We start from the raw sequence: 22,872 nt of genomic DNA, 5'->3' as shown, positions 1-22,872 counted from the left end.
AATCGTCAATACAGATATCATAAGGACGATATTATACGTATACAGAGAGAGAGAGAGAGAGAGAGAGAGAGAGAGAGAGAGAGAGAGGGAGAGAGAAAGGTTTGAGATGAACAGACGAACAAAATGTTGTGACACTTGTCTTTTCAACTCGCGCGGTTATAAGACTTTCTCCCTTTTTGGGGGGAGGGTGCGTAATTGTTCTCCAGCTGGTCTCCCTTCTACCCATTTTCGGAAGAAAACAACAAAACAAACATGTTGTCCTAGAGCTGTTTGATAGGCATGCAGAATTTGGATGTGAAATTATTTTCTTTCTTTGCATTATCAATCAACCTATCTATACGCATGATGTCGATACAACGTGTTTTCATGTATAATTTTCAATGGGGGAAATTTATCAGTTGAGCTGCAGTGGTAAATGTCATCAACAAAATATGAAAATATGAACTTCATTCCATCCTTGCGAAAAAGTTAGAATAGAACGAACCTGGCCACTTCGACAGCAAAACATTTATAGCTTATATATTTCGGTGCTCCGGCTTGATACTTTATATATTATGATATACAAACACTTTTCAGTATGTCTTATGATTGTGACCAGTATGTTAGTCAAATAAGATATTGTTGTATTTTTTTTTCATACTTTAGCTGTGTATACATTAACTAAAACCATAATCAAGGTATATATGACATGTGTATTGTTCAATCATTTTATTTCGAAATTAAATCAAGTAATCTACTTGAGTGCACTGGCCCTCTTTTCTTTTCTTTTTCTTTTTTTTTGCAAATCATTTTTGAGGTTTTGCGTGCGTCATCTTGTGTCCCCTTTCTACAATAAAGTCAAGGTGAGTTTTGTATGGGGTTTGTCTTTTCTTTTATCATTCTAATGTCTTCCTAACGGAAGTTGTCATGATAGACTCACGGTTCTTTTCCCCCGTTTCTCGCAGCGTGAATGTTGTGGTCTTGATCCAAATGTTGGCCGTGCATGTAAACAAATCATTATAACCTCACTCATGTAGGGTGCAGCCAGACAGGTAACATGCATGCGTCATGTTTGCCAAGCTCATCAGGAATCAAGGACAATAAGGCAAATACACGAAATTTCCTGACAATGTATGCGGGAATTTCCGTGAAAACAGTAAAGACTTTAAAAAAAGAGACAAAAAATAGGAAATGAGAGATAGAGAGAAAGCAGTGTCATAATACTTGGCTGATTAAAGAGATGATCACCACTATAATGTATACCATGTGTATTTGTATAGGTGCAGCTGCATTACACTTTTGTGATGTATTGTTTGCAATTCATGACATTTCACCTCGTACAAATCTATATATTATTATGCTTCTTTTTAATTATTTTGTAGTATTTGGATATGGAAACAAATAAATGAGATGAAATGAACATAAACGTGATTTTAAATACTTGTTCCAAGCGTGTATGCCACATGATGATTCTACCATTGTGTGTTTAGTCATGGACGTCTCTATTATACCGCTGTTTAGTTGAATTATTAGTGCATATGGATTCTGATTTATTAGTTATTCAGTTTTGTTTAAAAAGTGAACAAGGGTATATATGTTCAGAGCCCAAGGGCCTGCTTTTCAAGTGAGCCCTGTTACAAAAGATAGATGGCAAGTAAAAATCACATAGTACAACAACAACAAAATAGAAATAGTAAATGAACATGTATCATATAATATGCAAGATGCGATATCTGCACAAATAAAAAGTAAGACAATTAGGATAAAATATAAAAGCGGTCATGGCGGTATATAAGAAATTTTCAAACGCAAGGTCGAATAAATCAAGTTACCAAAATGTACAAAACAATAAACAATAAGAACCAACATGATACCGTACCGAGCAGAAACAATAATGTAATGTGTATAAACCAGTTGCTCGATGCCATAACTTATAAAATACTGAGTTTAGGGTGGATTATAAGGTGATCAAGTTTCTCTTTTAAACCTTTCAAGGTAGTTAGACGTTAGGATAAAACTTGGAGGGCTGTTTAAAAAGGAACAGGCGAAATTTGATAATACACTTTTTTTTAATTCTGTTTAATTACGGGAACAAACCATGCAGGATGTAACCACAGGGCATATAATTATAATAATTATTCTTGCACCGTGTGTGACTTGAAGTTTACGTTGTATAGCCATATAGAGGGCATAATCACTTTAGAATTATAATTATGAAGATGGAACTATAATCCATACAAGACTTATCATTAATGCGGCAATGGAGTACTGATATTTGGTGCGTTGTTGCATGACACACTTTAATATTGCAAATAGTCCAAAAAGTCCAACAAAAACAGACAGACAAGCAAACAAACAAAATGCAAATGACAATGTGAAAACAAGATGCGGTGCCATACACAGATGAAAGAGGAAAAGATGTATACAAAAGATAACAGCGCGTTAAGAAATCATCAAAGGCAAGGTCGAATAAATCATGATATAAAAACATACTAAAAACGATAAAATGAGCAATAAGAACAAAAATGATACAGAAACAATAGATGTAACTCATGTAATTATAAACTATTAGTTGCTCATTGTATGACAGTAGGGGGTTTATACGATATTTGCAGATCGAATTTGTCTTTTAAACTTTTCGAGACGGACGTTTGAATAAAACTTGGAAGGTTGTTGAAGAGGGAGCAAGAAAAAAAAAAAAAGAGAGGAAAATGTAAGTTGTGTGTGTGTGTGTTTTTTTTTTGTATTTTGTTTTAGGTATACGGGTATACACCAAGGGCAGGATAAGACACATCTCGTTACATGTGACTTGATGCCTTTAATATATAGCCATATAAGTAAGATGCCCTCTCTAAACAAAATCGAGTGAAAATATTCACTCTTAATGGAGTGAATACAAAAAAGAGTGAATTTAGAGTGAAATTGGAGTGAATTTTGAGTGAAAATGTTCATTTTCACTCGTTTTGGAGTGACCTCAGGGATCACTCCAAAATCTTCGAGTGAATTTTGAGTGAAAATGTTCATTTTCACTCGTTTTGGAGTGACCTCATCGTCGGGATCACTCCAAAATCTTCGAGTGATCCCTGAGGTCACTCCAAAATGAGTGAAAATGAACATTTTCACTCAAAATACACTCCAATTTCACTCTAAATTCACTCTTTTTTGTATTCACTCCTTAACCCTATAAAGCCCAAGGGGGGGCACATTGTGCCCCCCCTACCAGATTTTCGTTTGCCACTCCTTCGTCCTTAATCCGATTTCAACCAAATTTGGTGACTTTTCCTGAAATCTTATTGCGAACATTTTGATATATAATTTAGCTATATTTGATGTTGCTGGTTGCCATGGCAACCATAAACTGACAACCATGTCAGTCAGATTTTGCATCTTTTTTCTGTTCCCATTTCATTTAACAGCATTACAGTGTATGAAATGGGTGTTTCTTGGCTGAAATTTTTTGAACAAGCAAAATTTGAAGTAATTATGGTTCTGGAAAGTTTTTCTTATTATTTCCTTTGTTTTTATGTGACGAAGGCATAAAACAATAGATATAATAGAGATAATTGAAAACAATAATATTATCTACAGATTGCCCTTATATTTTGAGTTATTTTGATTCCTTCACCCAAGTTATGCCTCTAGTATCATTAGTTTATCATATTATCAATTTGCAATCTCAAAATTCCACTATTATGCAAATATGAAATGTCATAACTATACATGTACCCATCCCAAACATTTCATCTCAGGTCTCATAATGTATCACTACGTTCATATGACTAGCGCCCCCATGTGGTGACCTTGAGAAATTTCAAACATAACAAATAATAAAATTCCACTTGCTTATCATTTGTGGCAAATATGAAAATGATTGGTCTATAATAAGTCATATGTAATGGGGATAAGGAAATTATACCGAAAAATCATGTTTTTAGCATATTTCCTATGTATTCCTTTATATTTTTGTAAATAGCGCCCTCCATGGGTGACCTTGTGAAAATTCAAATGTACGGTCATGTAGAGTATGAGTTACTCTACCCACGTGCCAAATATGACGATGATACATCAAATAATAAAAAAGTTATATAGGGGGGCACAATGTGCCCCCCCTTGGGCCTGTGAGGGGTCAAAATAGCTTGGGCTTAATAGGGTTAAAGAGTGAATATTTTCACTAGATTTTTTTCTTAGAGAGGAGATAATTCCTTCAAGACTTTGTATTCGGTGAAGTACATTCGACGCGTTCCTGTACACTTTGTTCAGCAAGTTTTAAACGGGAGAATAATAGTCTACCTACATGCAGTACGAGTTGGGCAGCCTTGTTTCGTACCCTTTGTAATTGAAGAGAGTGATAATCGTATCGTGATAGTTTCGTCAATCTATTGGCATAATACCCAAACTGTGGAATTGTAAAGTTTTACATTGTTCTTATATATATTTGCAACCACAAAAGTTACATTATCACCTGGTTTGAGCATGAATTTGCAAGATAAAAAATCCTGTTTCTGGTTGATAAGTTCGTGTGAAAACTTCTACCCCTAATGCAGTTATCAGTGCATAGGTCTAGGTCATTCTGACAAAATGCCACAAGACAATAATTTGATGGAATGACATTTTTTTTTAATGTTTATATTATGGTAAAAAAAAAGAATAATAGTAAAAAATGTGTGAAGGTCAATTTAACAATTTTTACACTGTCGTTCTTTGTTGAAAATGAAATAAACGAAACGAAACGAGCTGTTAAGCATCTTTAACTCATTGCAGAATTATACTTTATTCAATGAATCCTTAATTCTGAATGATCAAAGGTTTTATCTATATGTTTATTTATTCATCTATCTATCTATCTATCTATCTATCTATCTATCCATTCGTTCATGCATTCATTCAGTCATTCATTGAGTCAGTCAGTCAGTCATTCATAATGTGTTTTTATTTCAGTAGGGCAGCTCTGTAAGTGACTAAAAAACGTCAGTTTTCTCAGGGTAACTATTTTCCTGAGCAATAATTATGTAGAGCCTATATCTATACTCTAGGGAAGATTTTTTTTTCTTTCCACCTGGTTTGGTAGCTGTCTGTGAAATACCTTCTCGTTCACAGGAAGTAGAATTAATAGATAATATGAATGAATAGATGCATTTACGAAATTAACTGTTCACGTACAGTCCATTGTGACGAGTGACTGAACAAATTAATTGTGAATATGACAAGAATTATGATACATTTTCTTATACATTGCCGTGAGAGATCAGTGGCTAGGATACCTACTCCTGCCTATAGGCCTCACGCTCCTAATTCAACTCGCGCATTGCCTACCGGGAAGGCAGTACAAAGATGAGGTAATGTTATTTTTTACCAAAAAAATCATTAAAAATCAGTCAAGTAGAAAATTGCCACTTTTGGTAGTGTTTGACATTGCTTGAGGACAGGAGCTTCTGCAGGTTATAAAGAAGTTGAATGAATCAGGGTTTTTGTATTTTTAATGATTTTTTATTGATGTATGAGGTAATTTGCTATTTTTATCATTTTTGAGAGTGACTGGATGACTAGTCTCGTATGGAGGCTCTTAACTTTTTTTAGAGCTGGACAACATCCCAAAATATGTTGTTTGCTTGAAAGCAGAGAAAATTTCACTTCATCTACTTCAATTTAAAAAAATTCTATGATTCGATTGATTTTTCATGATTCATGGAATATGCTGCATTTAACACAGGTTTATATGGGAGCCCGGAAAAGGAGCGTGAGGCCTATACTGTGAGACTGGTAGGCAGTGGGCATGAGAGTCGTCTGCTAGAATGCGATGTTCTCGCCAGCAAACGGCGTGCAGAGTGTACGGGAAGGTTCCCGGGGTTACTGCCATGGTACCTGCTAGCTTAAATTCGGAAATATTCTTTAAGGGGTAAGTCAGACCAATAGTAAACAAGTGTAGAAGTCTAGTCCTATTTCTAAGGTAGCCCTTGCCCTCAACTCTTACCATAGAACTAAAATTGAATCCATTGCCGACCCAAAGTTAGATTTCAGCCCCAAATCAGATTCTAACCCCAAATTTAACCCTAACATTAGCTTTTAAAACCCTTACCCTATTCAAACCCAAACCCAAACCCTAACCCAACTCTAACCATAGTCCTAAGGTTGAATCCATTGCCGACCCAAAGTTAGATTTCAGCCCCAAATCAGATTCTAACCCCAAATTTAACCCTAGCTGTTAAAACCCTAACCCTAAAACCCTATTAACCCTAACCCTAACCTAACCCTAACCCTAACTAACCCTAACCCTAACTAACCCTAACTAGCCCTAACTAGCCCTAACTAGCCCTAACTAGCTCTAACCCAAACCCTAACCCTAACCTAACCCTAACCCTAATCCAAACCATAGCCCTAAATGCCAACCCAAAGTAAGATTTCAGCCCAAAATCAGATTCTAACCCCAAATTTAACCCTAGCTGCCTAGTAATATGAACAAGGCTCAAATTTAACCCAGTCTAAGCTAGTGTAGAACTATAACGTTAGTCTAAAGTTAGACCGAGTATGGTAACTTACGCCCTAGCCCTCACCCTGCCTAGCTTCCCCTCGTCCTAACTGTGGGCCTATAAATATATCCTTAAGTTTACTTGTACACCTCAAAACTAGCACCCAGTGACAGTGTAACTGTATTATTTTCACTTTTACTGTGAAAATGGAGAGCTATGTGTGTAAAAACTGTGATGGACGTGCTTGGTCCCATGCAGACAGTGGTTTTTTGTGTTGGAAGTTTCCTTGCTGTACGAATTCATGTTCACCCACCAGCCATGTGCCATTTATTCACCACTCATGGTCTACACATTCACTCCATTGCATTTCATTCTAACAACGAACTCAGCATCATTCTCTCAGAAAAATGTAGCAGGACTATCAGTTTTCAAAGTGTCATAGTCATTTACTGACATTTAATGAATAATATATCTGTGTTGCAGGTTGTCATACACAATATTCTGGTCCTGGATCTGAGGGAGCCAGCAGGTTTGTTCATGAACGTTTTTATACAACAGTGTTTGTTTGTTTGTTTCTTTGTTTCTTTGTTTCTTTCTTTCTTTCTTTCTTTCTTTCTTTGTTGTTGTTTTTTGAGGGGGGGGGGGGTGTTTTATGGCGACAAGCAAGAAGATTTGGATATGAATGCGGAAGAGTGGAGCAAACATTATTCCAAACAGTTAGAAATTAAGATGGACAAGAGTGCGGGTGATGATCCAGTGGTATGCTGGCTTACAGGCCGAGTCAATAAGGCTGTGACCATGTAAATGTGTTGGAATAATAATACTGGAGAACAGTGAATAAAGAACACTTGCATTCTGACTCCAGATCAAAGCAGTCAAGCATCTCACTAACCCCACAAAACATAAAATGTATAAACCTGTACTCATGCTCTCTGTTGTTGCCCTTATGTAGGGCCATTCTGTAGGCATGTCCTGGAACCCCCCCCCCCCCCCCCCACATTTCCCATCCTATCTTATTCTATCCTTCATATTCTAACCTCTGTGAACTCTAATCCCTACCTTATATCGAGTTTTACAGTGATATATATTTTAAAAGTACATCATAGTATATTTATGGCCTGGTGGTGGGCTCAAATGCTCCATGGAACAGTGAAATTGAACTTCCCTTTCTTGCTCATTGAACTTAAATATTTACCTTGATATAATATGAATAATCATTTTGATATTTTGGGAGGTTTTCAGGGTATCCAGCATTTAAACCTTCAAATTGGACTGAATGAATGTCATTGAATTATTGTCTATTTGGGCCCTACATCCAATTTCACCGAACCCAAGGTATAATGCCAGCAAGGGTGCATTGATTGGATTTCAGTACATGGTGCATTGTAGCTTGATGGGGTCCACTCTGCTGAAAACAAGCATGAAATGTAGAAAGTTTTATATCGTTGTAGTCGGAATTAATATCTCTACAAGATGAAAGCGTTCAAAAAGTGTTTGGAAGTGTGGTAAATGGAAATATGCGGTATGTTATTGTTGCGTCAATGCGTTGAGGCGCGTTGTGTCCATGCCAATGGCGCAGTGTGCGTGTGGTTGGCATGGGCACAACGCAACTTTTATTTTTCATGTGAATATAATGACGCAGATTTGATTGATTCTTGATTCTTCACTTTCACTTGAGAGAGAATGGACATACAAATGTATTCTCTATGAGCTCTGCTATGTTGAATAGTTGATAGGCCTGTATATCTGTTATTCACTCTGTATTCGACATGTAGCTGAGGATAGTGCGGAGTTTAGACTGTCTATTTGATTTGCTCAATAAATCATTGCAATTTCAACTCATGGAGACTGTCATCGTCAGCGTCATCATTAACCCGGCTTACAACAAATGGTGTCAGGAGTGGGATGATGACAGCCTGACGGAGTGATCCACTTCATCCAGTTGAAGAACCGTGATCGACGAATAACAGCCTCGAGTATGACGGAATAATGGTCCACGTTTCGCTCCGAGGAGACCTGCTGTTTTGACGACACTTTGGTAGCGGACAGGAGTATGCAGGAGTGATCTTGATGGTGTACGTTGATCAGCCCTGGTAGAGCAACGCTACTCTGTGAGGCAACTTCAAGATGATCAGGCTCGTCGGTAGCAGATTGAAGACTGGAGCAAACGGTGCATCGAGAGTTTGCCGTAGATGTCTATCAGCGCGAGTGTACCACAGGAGCAGCAGAGTGTATATCACAGTCGAGCAGCAGGACATCGATCAGGACGTGACAGTTGGAGCTGATGGCATCTCACGCACTGAATAAGACGGTATTTGATAACTTTCGTTTAAACCGAATGGACTTCAGGCAGATCCCCTGACCTACATTTGGGCATTACGTTTCATGTTTGAAAATGACGTGTCTTATAATTGGTCAGTTTAACTGCGTCTTTAGTCATGTGTGAACAGTTTGTTTATAAGGATGTGCAAAGTGATAATTGCTCTTCGTCATCATATCGACAGGCAATAGGGTTGTGTGTAAATCTCGCTCTAGACCATGCTCAGATTGAAAAGTTTAGTGGGTATTGTGAAGATGGCACTGAAACACCTTTTTCTAACTGGATGGAAGGATTCAATTTTATTATTGAACCTTTCCATTTCAGTGATGAGGAGAAGGCTTGGGTTTTGGTAAGCAACGTTACGGGGCCAGCAAGAGAGGAGATTCTTTATTGTCTGTCTGACGAGAAGCGGGAGAGTTTCACAGAGATTGTAAAAGCTCTCCGTCTGTGTTTTAGTCGAGAGAATTCTCACTATTTGCGATGCTTGTTCTATAATCGTGTTCAACGTGATAATGAAGACTTGGCAGACTTCAGTAGGGCTCTCATGCGTCTTTATGCCAAATTAGTAGATGCTGCAGACGATGAGAAGGAAGCTGCGGCTCTGAGGCAGCTTAGGGATGAAGCTCTGTCAAATCAGTTTGTCAGTGGAACACGTGATGAGAGAGAACGAATTTTGTTAAGGCGTTTGCACATGAGAAATAGGGGAGACCGATTTGAAGTGCTTAGGAGAGAAGCATTGTTAGTTCTCCGTGAAGACTGTATGCTTGAGGGAGATGGGCTGAAAACTGGGAGTGCTGATGCTGGAACACAAGGAATGTTCACTGACCCGGTTGCTCAGCAGCTAGATCTTTCCTTAGATACAGCTGGACAGGAGAAGGAGGATGTCATATCTCTTTTGGATGGGGGATCGCAGATTCTGGGTTGCGTTGATGTAGATGAGGGTGGTGCAGAAATTGATGCTGGGGGACATGGACATGAGTTATGTGATGAACAGGTTGATGCAAAGGATTTAGATGCTGGGGTGCTTCTAATTGCAAAACCTGTAGGAGAGGGTACCAAGAGGGTTCCCGAATTATCACTTGAAGGTCAGGATGTCCAAAAGCATGCAAAAGTGCAGCCACAAAGAACTAACGTAGCGCCAAAGGAGCGGTCAATTCCAAAAGGGGAGAATACTAGTATTTCTCATGGTGACATTGTTGTCAATAATGTAACAACAAGGGAGGCATGCATACCTAACTGTAACGTGTGGAAACATGGATGTCATGTTCAGGGAACGGTATGGGGGCCCTGGGAGTCAAATTGGAGACCGGATTTTGGGTTGGTCGCTGCAGGTTAGAAATCCGCTGTCCGTTCATGGAATTTGTTGTGAGTTGATTCGCTTACATACGTTCATGACTGCAGCTGAAACTTGTGTACCATCTCAAGTAGCAATGGATTTAGGAACTATGCGCATTTAGAGATGCAATATCAATGCGAGAAATGATTATCAAGATATTGTTGTTTTAATTGATCTGTGATTGATAAGAAGTTTTTAATGAGATATTGGAATAGTGATATGAAAGTATTTTAAATCACTATTACGTGGAAAAACGAAGGAACTATAAATAATAGCCATTGTTTTCATTGTTTTTATGGCAGCTGAACAACATGGCATTCTGACAATATTAGTGGTTGTTCAGTGAGTCAGGGACGTTTGATAATGAGAAATAGTTGGTCGAGAATTCATACTTTGAATGATCCCTTAATTTGTGTGAAGTTTTGTAAATGAGCAAATCGCTGACTGTGACGATATGACACATAAAGCGGGGAAGTTACCGTATATCATAGCGGAGAAGCTTATTTTTGTTAGTTGTGAATTCTAACATTCTGTGACTTCACTTTGTTTCAACTGTGAATTTCGTGATATGTGTTATATTGATTCATTGAGAAGTACATTACTTTTAGAAAATCGATTATTATCATACGGGTCGTATGATATAATCGCGGGGAAGTTGTTGTGTTGTTGTATGCATTTGGCATGTGTATTAAGAGACTTGTCTATATATTGCGTCTCGATAAATTTGAACTATACACATTGATGTATGGTTTTATATACAATGTATAGAACATGTTCTGTTACGGCATGTTTGACGGGTTTTCATGCATTGTTTTCTCGGATATTCAGTACATAACTGACAATGTGGGACGGCTGAGTTCTACATCGAAACGGAACTGAAGAAAATTGTAACGTATTGATGTGTTATTCTCTTGGCTCGGAACATTTATGCCATGTATCAAATATGAGTTTGTATGATTTACTGTAAATTTGGAAGATTCAAGAGTTTCAGCTCTTGGCAGATTTCATGTGTAAAGTTCAATTTTGTAGTATTTCGACGTTTGTATATTTGACTGGAAAAGCGGGGAACACACGCTTTCCTGAAGTATATTTTTGTATAGCATTATGTGCTGTTAATCCGCTCTTATATAAAATTGCTGTAAAGTGTAATGATTTGACATGAAGAGCGGGGAATTTTTTGTTATGTATCATTATGTATAATGTTATGAAAATGATATGATGTAATTGGGATTATATAACCCATGGTTGTGTTATATAATCGCGGGGAAGTTTGTGGTAAATGGAAATATGCGGTATGTTATTGTTGCGTCAATGCGTTGAGGCGCGTTGTGTCCATGCCAATGGCGCAGTGTGCGTGTGGTTGGCATGGGCACAACGCAACTTTTATTTTTCATGTGAATATAATGACGCAGATTTGATTGATTCTTGATTCTTCACTTTCACTTGAGAGAGAATGGACATACAAATGTATTCTCTATGAGCTCTGCTATGTTGAATAGTTGATAGGCCTGTATATCTGTTATTCACTCTGTATTCGACATGTAGCTGAGGATAGTGCGGAGTTTAGACTGTCTATTTGATTTGCTCAATAAATCATTGCAATTTCAACTCATGGAGACTGTCATCGTCAGCGTCATCATTAACCCGGCTTACAACAGAAGCACTTGACTGCTCTATAGGCCTCACGCTCCTAATTCAACTCGCGCATTGCCTACCGGGAAGGCAGTACAAAGATGAGGTAATGTTATTTTTTACCAAAAAAATCATTAAAAATCAGTCAAGTAGAAAATTGCCACTTTTGGTAGTGTTTGACATTGCTTGAGGACAGGAGCTTCTGCAGGTTATAAAGAAGTTGAATGAATCAGGGTTTTTGTATTTTTAATGATTTTTTATTGATGTATGAGGTAATTTGCTATTTTTATCATTTTTGAGAGTGACTGGATGACTAGTCTCGTATGGAGGCTCTTAACTTTTTTTAGAGCTGGACAACATCCCAAAATATGTTGTTTGCTTGAAAGCAGAGAAAATTTCACTTCATCTACTTCAATTTAAAAAAATTCTATGATTCGATTGATTTTTCATGATTCATGGAATATGCTGCATTTAACACAGGTTTATATGGGAGCCCGGAAAAGGAGCGTGAGGCCTATACTGTGAGACTGGTAGGCAGTGGGCATGAGAGTCGTCTGCTAGAATGCGATGTTCTCGCCAGCAAACGGCGTGCAGAGTGTACGGGAAGGTTCCCGGGGTTACTGCCATGGTACCTGCTAGCTTAAATTCGGAAATATTCTTTAAGGGGTAAGTCAGACCAATAGTAAACAAGTGTAGAAGTCTAGTCCTATTTCTAAGGTAGCCCTTGCCCTCAACTCTTACCATAGAACTAAAATTGAATCCATTGCCGACCCAAAGTTAGATTTCAGCCCCAAATCAGATTCTAACCCCAAATTTAACCCTAACATTAGCTTTTAAAACCCTTACCCTATTCAAACCCAAACCCAAACCCTAACCCAACTCTAACCATAGTCCTAAGGTTGAATCCATTGCCGACCCAAAGTTAGATTTCAGCCCCAAATCAGATTCTAACCCCAAATTTAACCCTAGCTGTTAAAACCCTAACCCTAAAACCCTATTAACCCTAACCCTAACCTAACCCTAACCCTAACTAACCCTAACCCTAACTAACCCTAACTAGCCCTAACTAGCCCTAACTAGCCCTAACTAGCCCTAACCCAAACCCTAACCCTAACCTAACCCTAACCCTAATCCAAACCATAGCCCTAAATGCCAACCCAAAGTAAGATTTCAGCCCAAAATCAGATTCTAACCCCAAATTTAACCCTAGCTGCCTAGTAATATGAACAAGGCTCAAATTTAACCCAGTCTAAGCTAGTGTAGAACTATAACGTTAGTCTAAAGTTAGACCGAGTATGGTAACTTACGCCCTAGCCCTCACCCTGCCTAGCTTCCCCTCGTCCTAACTGTGGGCCTATAAATATATCCTTAAGTTTACTTGTACACCTCAAAACTAGCACCCAGTGACAGTGTAACTGTATTATTTTCACTTTTACTGTGAAAATGGAGAGCTATGTGTGTAAAAACTGTGATGGACGTGCTTGGTCCCATGCAGACAGTGGTTTTTTGTGTTGGAAGTTTCCTTGCTGTACGAATTCATGTTCACCCACCAGCCATGTGCCATTTATTCACCACTCATGGTCTACACATTCACTCCATTGCATTTCATTCTAACAACGAACTCAGCATCATTCTCTCAGAAAAATGTAGCAGGACTATCAGTTTTCAAAGTGTCATAGTCATTTACTGACATTTAATGAATAATATATCTGTGTTGCAGGTTGTCATACACAATATTCTGGTCCTGGATCTGAGGGAGCCAGCAGGTTTGTTCATGAACGTTTTTATACAACAGTGTTTGTTTGTTTGTTTCTTTGTTTCTTTGTTTCTTTCTTTCTTTCTTTCTTTCTTTCTTTGTTGTTGTTTTTTGAGGGGGGGGGGGGTGTTTTATGGCGACAAGCAAGAAGATTTGGATATGAATGCGGAAGAGTGGAGCAAACATTATTCCAAACAGTTAGAAATTAAGATGGACAAGAGTGCGGGTGATGATCCAGTGGTATGCTGGCTTACAGGCCGAGTCAATAAGGCTGTGACCATGTAAATGTGTTGGAATAATAATACTGGAGAACAGTGAATAAAGAACACTTGCATTCTGACTCCAGATCAAAGCAGTCAAGCATCTCACTAACCCCACAAAACATAAAATGTATAAACCTGTACTCATGCTCTCTGTTGTTGCCCTTATGTAGGGCCATTCTGTAGGCATGTCCTGGAACCCCCCCCCCCCCCACATTTCCCATCCTATCTTATTCTATCCTTCATATTCTAACCTCTGTGAACTCTAATCCCTACCTTATATCGAGTTTTACAGTGATATATATTTTAAAAGTACATCATAGTATATTTATGGCCTGGTGGTGGGCTCAAATGCTCCATGGAACAGTGAAATTGAACTTCCCTTTCTTGCTCATTGAACTTAAATATTTACCTTGATATAATATGAATAATCATTTTGATATTTTGGGAGGTTTTCAGGGTATCCAGCATTTAAACCTTCAAATTGGACTGAATGAATGTCATTGAATTATTGTCTATTTGGGCCCTACATCCAATTTCACCGAACCCAAGGTATAATGCCAGCAAGGGTGCATTGATTGGATTTCAGTACATGGTGCATTGTAGCTTGATGGGGTCCACTCTGCTGAAAACAAGCATGAAATGTAGAAAGTTTTATATCGTTGTAGTCGGAATTAATATCTCTACAAGATGAAAGCGTTCAAAAAGTGTTTGGAAGCACTTGACTGCTCTATAGGCCTCACGCTCCTAATTCAACTCGCGCATTGCCTACCGGGAAGGCAGTACAAAGATGAGGTAATGTTATTTTTTACCAAAAAAATCATTAAAAATCAGTCAAGTAGAAAATTGCCACTTTTGGTAGTGTTTGACATTGCTTGAGGACAGGAGCTTCTGCAGGTTATAAAGAAGTTGAATGAATCAGGGTTTTTGTATTTTTAATGATTTTTTATTGATGTATGAGGTAATTTGCTATTTTTATCATTTTTGAGAGTGACTGGATGACTAGTCTCGTATGGAGGCTCTTAACTTTTTTTAGAGCTGGACAACATCCCAAAATATGTTGTTTGCTTGAAAGCAGAGAAAATTTCACTTCATCTACTTCAATTTAAAAAAATTCTATGATTCGATTGATTTTTCATGATTCATGGAATATGCTGCATTTAACACAGGTTTATATGGGAGCCCGGAAAAGGAGCGTGAGGCCTATAGTGCTTAATTTTGTTCTTCAAAGACCATTGACCTGTGAGGAATCATTTGATCACCTATTGTATGACTCCAGTCGACTTGCTACTTGGTATAAAGGCGGAAGAAAGAAAGAAAGAAAGAAAGAAACCGCATCAAATTATTATGCTCTGTATAGTAGAGAATCATTTTTTTTTTTTTTTTTAAATGAAAAACTTAGCGGCTAAAATTGGCAACGCGAGGTTTGCGACACATGTGAGAATAGTGTGTACATGAAGTTTACGTACAAATTTTGTACAGATGTACTATGTTTAGTACCCTTTTCCACAGAGGCAAGGTGCTCTGTGCCTTGTGTGCGTGCCTAACACAGCAGCTGGCTGGACTGAAATTACCCACGATGAACGCAAGGCAATCATGACAGAAATTGAAGGCATGGACTCTCACAAGCAGAAAAAACATACTTCGACGAAGGGTTCTTCGTCAAAATTCAAACACAAGAAGCGAAAGCTCCGTGAAAAGAAAGTGGTTTTGAAGAAACTACAAGTCGAAAAGAAAGAGATCAACCAGCTTATTGAACAATATGACCAGGTATGGTATGCTTACTCCTTCTTCGGGTCGTTTGGAAAAGTTCAGTCCCACGCACCAGTAAATATGTTGGAGCGTGCTGTTTGCATCAACCATCACAAAGTACTATTTATTGCCATGCGCAGAGGTCTAGTGGTGTTAGAACCTCTAGACCCTATATGTGTTAGGAATTTGATAAACACCTCCGCCAAGGAGGTTACCAGTAAATTTTTTACCGGTGTTTGTTTGTTTGTTTGTTTGTCTGTCTGTCTGTCTGTTTGCATGAAACTTACAGGAAAAATATAAATTTAGAATCTATTATTAGCCTACTTATGAAATTACGACTCCAACTTCTCGTCTCCAAGGCAAGCAAACTTTGGCAAAGAATGAATACAAGTATTAAATTTAGGCCTAACAGTAAGATTAGAAAACTCTATTAAAACTATAACTGGTAACAGCTAGATCTAGTCTACACAGATCACAGATGGTTATTTAAATTTTGGTCGAGGGTTTCCAAAATGAAATTTAGTGATGCGGATAACTGAATCTTTGTGAAGAATTAAAATTTAAATTTATCCTTTGCAAATTGGGTCAACAAACTGAATGAGTTCAAGCTACGCAATAAGAGTTGTGCGTGTGCAAATGCATGTTACTGAGCGCAGCCAGCTGCTGATGAGGATGAGACAGCAGCTCAAGGTAGACTTGCTAGACACGACCGAAAGGCTTCATTGTCACATGGAAATTGGGCGATTTTCAGCATGCGTATATGGGTGGAAATGAGCTGCTTGGCAGAGGTCTGTGCTCTCTGAGTGTTTTTCTAGTAAGAATCACTATCATCTTTTTTGTTTTTGTTTTCTATGGCAATCTGCTACAATGCTAGTCTGCCAGGGCAGTGAAAATTCATAAATCTTAGTGACTGCCATTTGGATTCATGTTGCTGCCCTTACATCACTTACATGAAGTAGTCTGGCCCAAATAATGGCTCCATTTGTTAATTCATTGTTTACTTGTCTGCATTGAATTCCAATTTAGGTCTGGCACAATATCTCTGTCTCTCACATTTCCATTTGTTGTCTTCTATTGCCTGCGACAAACACAGATCACACCAGCTGATATTGAGAAGTTCTCTAACTTCCCTCTGAGTGGCCGCACCAAGTCTGGGTTGACCGATGCTGGTTACGAGGTTCCCACAGAAATTCAGCGGATGACCATTGGGCTCGCTCTCCAAGGCCATGATGTTTTGGGAGCTGCCAAGACAGGCTCTGGCAAAACCCTGGCATTCCTCATTCCTGTGAGCTTAATTTTGCAATGTGAAGTACACTGACCATAGTTGCCACTCTTCAAATTTCTTTCAAGCTAGGCATGGGTGGTGCAATAGTCGGGTGCTAGATTTATTCAATCATGTTTTCAGCTCTGCATGGCCTTCTGCAAGATTGTAAACAAACAAACAAAAAGAATTGTATGCGTGTAACAGGTGCAAGTTCATGATGAATTGAACGTTGATATAACAAGCAAAAAGTGGTTCCAAAAACTATCCAGAAAAAAAAGCTTTCATAATTATATCGCCTGTAAAGCAAAACTGATAAAGAATACTTCATCCAAAGTTCTATGAGTTGCATACATAGTGCACAAAATGATGTGTAGAGAAAAAAAAATGCTATAAGTGTTGTTGTACCCCTACAGAAAGACCAACTAAGTCATCAAATGTCAGCCTTACATCATTTTTTTAAATGCCTTTAAAAGCAAAGGAACAAACAAACAAACAAACAAATAAGAATGCACAATAGCAATACATTGGGCGTATCACACCTTTTTAGTGGCCTTGCTATGCAAAGAAAAAAGATCATGATTGAGTTTCTGCAATTTTTTGTTGTTGTCTCATATCCACTTTGTTTTACACCATATCATCATAAAATGGTGTGAATGTAAATCTGAAAAATTTACCACATAATTTTTGCTGTCTTTATGTTCTTGTGATGTTGTTTTCTTCTTTGATCAGATACTAGCATCACTGATGCACACAGCTGTACAATACCTTCACAATGCAAGATTTCATGATTTCCACACAGTCGAGTCCAGGCATTTTTCTGAATGACATCTTGGTTTGCAGAAAACTTTCATTAGTTGGGGAGATCATACAATAGGAGATTCAGGCTTCTTAGGACAGCCCCTCCCATTCAGTCATAGCAGAACACGCCCTCAACCCAAGACACAATATTGGATTGGAGGATGCAACAATACTGGCCTTTGAAAGGAATTTTTGGCCGAGAAAAAACAAAAGAGTCCATCTGGATAAAAAGAATCAAACCCACACTCAATAGGGATTCCGGATACAGCCTATCACGAATCTTTGGTCCAATGATCAAGGAACAAGCAGGCAGTGCTAAAACGGTACAATCACTTGGCCTGAAGAAGTCTACAGGAGTGGATGAAAGCTAGCCACCAAATCACTGAAGGTTGGCTGAAGCCTGAATCTCCTATTGTGTGACACCTTGGTGTATTTATTTATATATCTTTTTTTTTCAACCATAGATTCTGGAATGTCTGTACCGTAACTCCTGGTCGATGCTGGATGGCCTCGGTGCCCTGGTCATCTCTCCAACCAGGGAGTTGGCCTACCAGACGTTTGAGGTTCTGTGCAAGATTGGTGCCAAACATGATTTCTCAGCTGGCCTTGTCATCGGTGGAAAGGTATAGAAGGGGAATGGGGGCCGACAGGGGACTTCAATTTCTTCCATTTTTTGAGGGCTGAAATATGATTACAACATGCTTCTGAGTTCTTTCCAGCTGTCAGTATTTGGTATGGTTTGATCAGAAATGACATGTCTATTTCTTTTGGACTTATTGGTGTATTAGCCCGTTGAGGACAAGTCCCGAGTATACTCAGGCAAGTGTCTATGGGAAATGGGTGTTGTAGCAAAATCAGCCCATCCTCAATGGATTAGTGTTTCATATGTAGCATTGTATGTGGGAGTTAATATAATTGTGCCTGTCATGAGCGCTTTCATACCCTGCCAAATTTTGTCCTCAGCTGTGGTTTCTCAAACAGAATGACCGTAATCTGTGCCAGGTCTTTTATTTGTGTATCACACATTGTATGACTATCTGAGAGATGTAATGAGGCATCCCAAAGAACATTGGCGATTGCATTGTCAGTGATCTGAGAAAAATGGATGTCATGGAGATATACAGAGATGTATACATAATTTGTATTTGAAATACACTGTTTATGAGCCAGCAAATCACCTGAGCATTCTTTGCATCCTTGCCACGATCCTCTAGGACCTTAAAACGGAGATGGAGAGGCTACCAAAGACCAACATCATCATCTGCACTCCGGGCCGCCTCCTCCAGCACATGGATGAGACTGCCTGCTTTGAGAGCCTCAACCTTCAGATGCTAGGTGAGCACCACCACCCAGTTCTGACTAACCAGGCACAAGAGAATTCCTCAGGGTGATACTGTCAATAGATCTCACAGTGTTACACTCTGTCAGTTGTTTCTTAACCCTCTTCGTGCCACATTACATTACTTACCTATAAGTTTGTGTATGAAATTTGCTCACTGGCACAGAAAGGGTTAAACAACGTTAAATTTTGGAGTAAAAAATGGCTTGAGATCAAGCCCCTTTTGACTCCCAATTTTAATACCGTACTGGCTTTGCCACTTTTGAATAAGCAGTTTTCAGTATTTATTTATTTAATTTGATTTAATTTATTTATTCGTTTTGCTAAATAATCATAGACTTTGCTAATTTATTGTGGACATTATGTGCTGGACTATTTAGAAGAATATAATTGGTCTAGCAAAGGGATGGGATGGGGGATATAGCAAAGCTAAACACTAAAGATGTCACTGAACATTTAAGAGAGATAATAATTTAATGATATGTATTATTATGATGACAATAAACAAAAGTGTGCTAGCTAAGATGATAAAATGCTAATGCGCCATGTGAACATTTGCAGAAGAAAAAAAAAGACAGCATTAGTGCTTCAAAATAGTTTTAGAATGTGAGTTAGGGATAAACATAACCATCATGAAAATGTTAATCAGTATAATCAGTGTTGAGTATTGCTAAATAAACAAAATGTGAACAATAGTTTTGTTAGAAAGCATTTCTACAATAAACTTGCCCTGGTGTTTTATTGAGAAAATTAGTGATATCTCCTTATATTTGTGGCTTTACTGCAAAATGTTTGTATGTTAGGGTGTTTTGTGATATAACTGAACTACACATATGCATCAAATGTGATACAGCTGTAATTTGAAAATATTTTTAATCACTGCTCCCAATGTTAATAAATGGCTTTAATGATGAGCATGCTGATACTTGATAGCAATGGCATGATTAATTATGAAATTGGTGGTAATGATAATGAAAATGATTTCAGAGTTGAAGATGATGATGACAACTGTGATGATGATAGTGATGACAGTGATGTTGATTAGGATGATGATGATGATGATGATGAGGATGATGATGATGATGATGATGATGATCATGAAGAAGGATCTCATATACACCGTACATTGTTTTTATGTTTACAACCAGTCTTGGATGAGGCTGACCGCATCTTGGATCTTGGCTTCCAGAAGACAATGGATGCAATCTTTGAACATCTCCCCTCTGAGCGACAAACCCTTCTGTTCTCTGCCACCCAGACAAAGTAAGATTTCTTTTTCTTTTTTTTTATGTTGTCATGAAACTCGAGTCATGCATTCAGTTATCAATGAAATTGAATGTGATTTATCGGTGTTCAACTCCTCTCATGCTTCAGATCGCATTGCCTCCAGATTGACAAACAGAATACTCAGGAATAGTTCTTTCTCTTTTTAGTTCAGTGTTTTGCTTGCTTAAATTACACTCCACTTTATTTGGAGGCAAAACCGTACTATTTTGTGTATCAATGGCTCATACTTGATGTTATGTTCCAGGTTTAGCTGTCTGAGTATTTATCAGTGTTTCAAGAACTGTGTCTTGATTTCTTGTGTGGTTTGCATGAATCTTCATTTGAAATATCCAGGAAAGGAGAATTCTTCCTCATCAACTTCATCGAAATATGTAACGATATTCAAGTTTCTTTAGCCTGGAGAAGAGTGACTTTGCCATGTTTCCCTCTTTGCTACTCATCATTCACCTTATGGGGAGTATTGATGTGAACATTTCCTCTTTAGCTTTCAGTTTGCAGAGATTTAGTTAGTTGATCAATTATGGAAACGCTGCGGCTCCATTCTTGTAGGATTTGTGTGTTTGTGTTTGTGTATGTATTTTAAGTGTTTTATTCTATGATTTGCAGCGAATTTAAGAGTGAAGCACTCCTTAAACCTTTCCAGACATCCAAGATTTCAAGACAGCTAGTTTCATTGTATCAAGAATCCAATCTGAGGAATGCATGGCTCCATTCTCTGTCAATATTACATTGTAGCATATTGGAAATATCATGCTCAGCTACTGTTCTTCAGCATTTACAAAATGTTGTCTGATTAGAAATGTTGTGTATAGTGTCTTTATGCTGGTGTGTTTTGTCTAGGTCTGTGCGTGACTTGGCGAGGCTGAGTTTGCAGGATCCAAAGTATGTGGCAGTTCATGAGCATCACACTCACAGCACACCTGTACAGCTCGATCAGGTAATTAATCACATACCACGTTTATCACATTAAGTCTAGGACAGGTTCACCTTCACAGACATGTGGGTTGAGTGAATGCAGCAACAATAGTAGAACACATCAGTGAGAGTTTGAGGAAAATCAGACAATCCGTTCAAAAGTTATGAATTTTTGAAGTTTCTGCTCAGTCACGGCTGGATGAGAAGACTACTTTACCTTGTGACGTCACATGTGTACAACGATACAAAGAAAGAATAAAGAAAATTCAACATATTTTCACTTTTCTTGCATAACAAAAGAATACTCGACTTCTCTCTTTCAGAAGGCAAGGGGAATAATATTACCCTTAACATACGTCAGTAACAAGTCGAAGAAATGTGCACTTTATTAAAAAAGTAAAGTTTTGTGAAATTCTCTTTTTATTTTCTTTATATCGTTGTACGCATATGACATCATACACTGTAGTAGTCTTCTCATCCAGCAGTGACTGCGCAGATATTTTAAGAGTTCAAAACTTATGAATGGATTGTCCGATTTTCCCCAAACTTTCACTGATGTGTCCTACTAATATTATTGCATTCACTCAATCCACATGTATGTGAAGGTGGACTTGTCCTTTAAGTCTCGGGAGTTTTGCTGCAGATGTTATTGTCTTATCAAAACTGAATGGGCACTCTAAAATTTACGGCATATCTTGTATTAGAGAAATAATAGATGGAGTTGGCTGAAACGATTGAATCTGGACAAAATCAGAATGAAATCTGCACATTTCCTATTTTAGAAAGAAACAATGTCATTTTCTCAGATGTTTTCCCGATTTTATGAATTGGTCATGAATTTATGACTGATACGTAGATTTAGTTGTAAAGTGAGTTTTGAATAGCCTGCAACAGAAACCAATAATTTGATCATATATGAACAGCAAGGGCTTATGTCCAAGATAATTTTTGTCTTTAACAAAAAAAAAAAAAAAAACCAATGACAAAGTGCAATGTGACAAAAAAACACAGTCAAAATGTTGACAAAGCACTGTCTAAATGTGGTTTGTGGGACTTAATGGGTTAAATTATATTACAGAGACAGGGCTTTGAAATTTTCAATCAACTCTCTTTGTAGTACAATTTTGTTGCTAACCCAAGAGAGTGAATTGAACATGAAAATGATGTGATACTCTGTGTAACATTGACAGGTGAGGAAATGCAACATATGACTCTTCATTCTGATTGAAGAGTTTACTGTCATCATTTGGCTAGTTTTAGTGAGGTCAGCGTTCTAATTCTGAAGGTTGAATTTAGAAATGTCACAATATTTTGTCTGCAGTATGATGTGTTTGATAGTGAGGTTAAATTTCAAGGTTGCATTCTGAGATAACATTTGATGAAAGGGTCTCCAGGGAGAACAGTGGAAGAACAGTGGAAGAACATAAAAGATTTCACCTGTAAAAGTAAGGTTGGCAGAATGTCTCAGGTAGTTGACTTTTGTCATCCCAAAGCATTTATGAGGACTTCACTGGTTATGAGAGGAACAATTCAAACACAAACAGGTTGATTTCAGTTCATTGACATTTTTGTTGAATTGCAGTTTTTTTGGGGAAAAAAATGTATACGTAGCAGGAAGTCCATGTGTTCATTATTGTTACTTTCATACTTGTAAGACAAGTTGAATTGAGTGGCATAAAATGAAATGGGATAAAATAGAGGAATCCTTCAGTTTATTTAACAAAGTTTTGGACACAAGATTGAGTTGGTGGTCGTGAGAGTTCATGT

The 22,872-nt window shown here is 38.0% G+C and overlaps 1 protein-coding gene across 1 annotated transcript in view; it reads left to right on the top strand.

The window, feature by feature from the left end:
* The first annotated feature begins 9,310 nt into the window (after positions 1-9,310).
* The window catches only part of LOC139731505 (probable ATP-dependent RNA helicase DDX10), a 28,509-nt gene continuing 14,947 nt past the window's right edge, over positions 9,311-22,872 (top strand). Inside the window, exons 1-7 of the mRNA XM_071642392.1 lie at positions 9,311-9,851; positions 15,303-15,520; positions 16,596-16,787; positions 18,029-18,187; positions 18,779-18,899; positions 20,052-20,166; positions 21,031-21,127. Of these exons, the coding sequence (XP_071498493.1) occupies positions 9,311-9,851; positions 15,303-15,520; positions 16,596-16,787; positions 18,029-18,187; positions 18,779-18,899; positions 20,052-20,166; positions 21,031-21,127 (1,443 nt within the window). The remainder of the gene's footprint in view (positions 9,852-15,302; positions 15,521-16,595; positions 16,788-18,028; positions 18,188-18,778; positions 18,900-20,051; positions 20,167-21,030; positions 21,128-22,872) is intronic.

The sequence above is a fragment of the Diadema antillarum genome, unplaced genomic scaffold (genome assembly GCF_040938485.1).
Source record: "Diadema antillarum isolate AM-2024a unplaced genomic scaffold, OU_Dant_1.0 scf00000022, whole genome shotgun sequence".
NCBI lineage: Eukaryota > Metazoa > Echinodermata > Echinoidea > Diadematoida > Diadematidae > Diadema > Diadema antillarum.
This window is presented reverse-complemented; position numbering and strand designations above follow the sequence as displayed.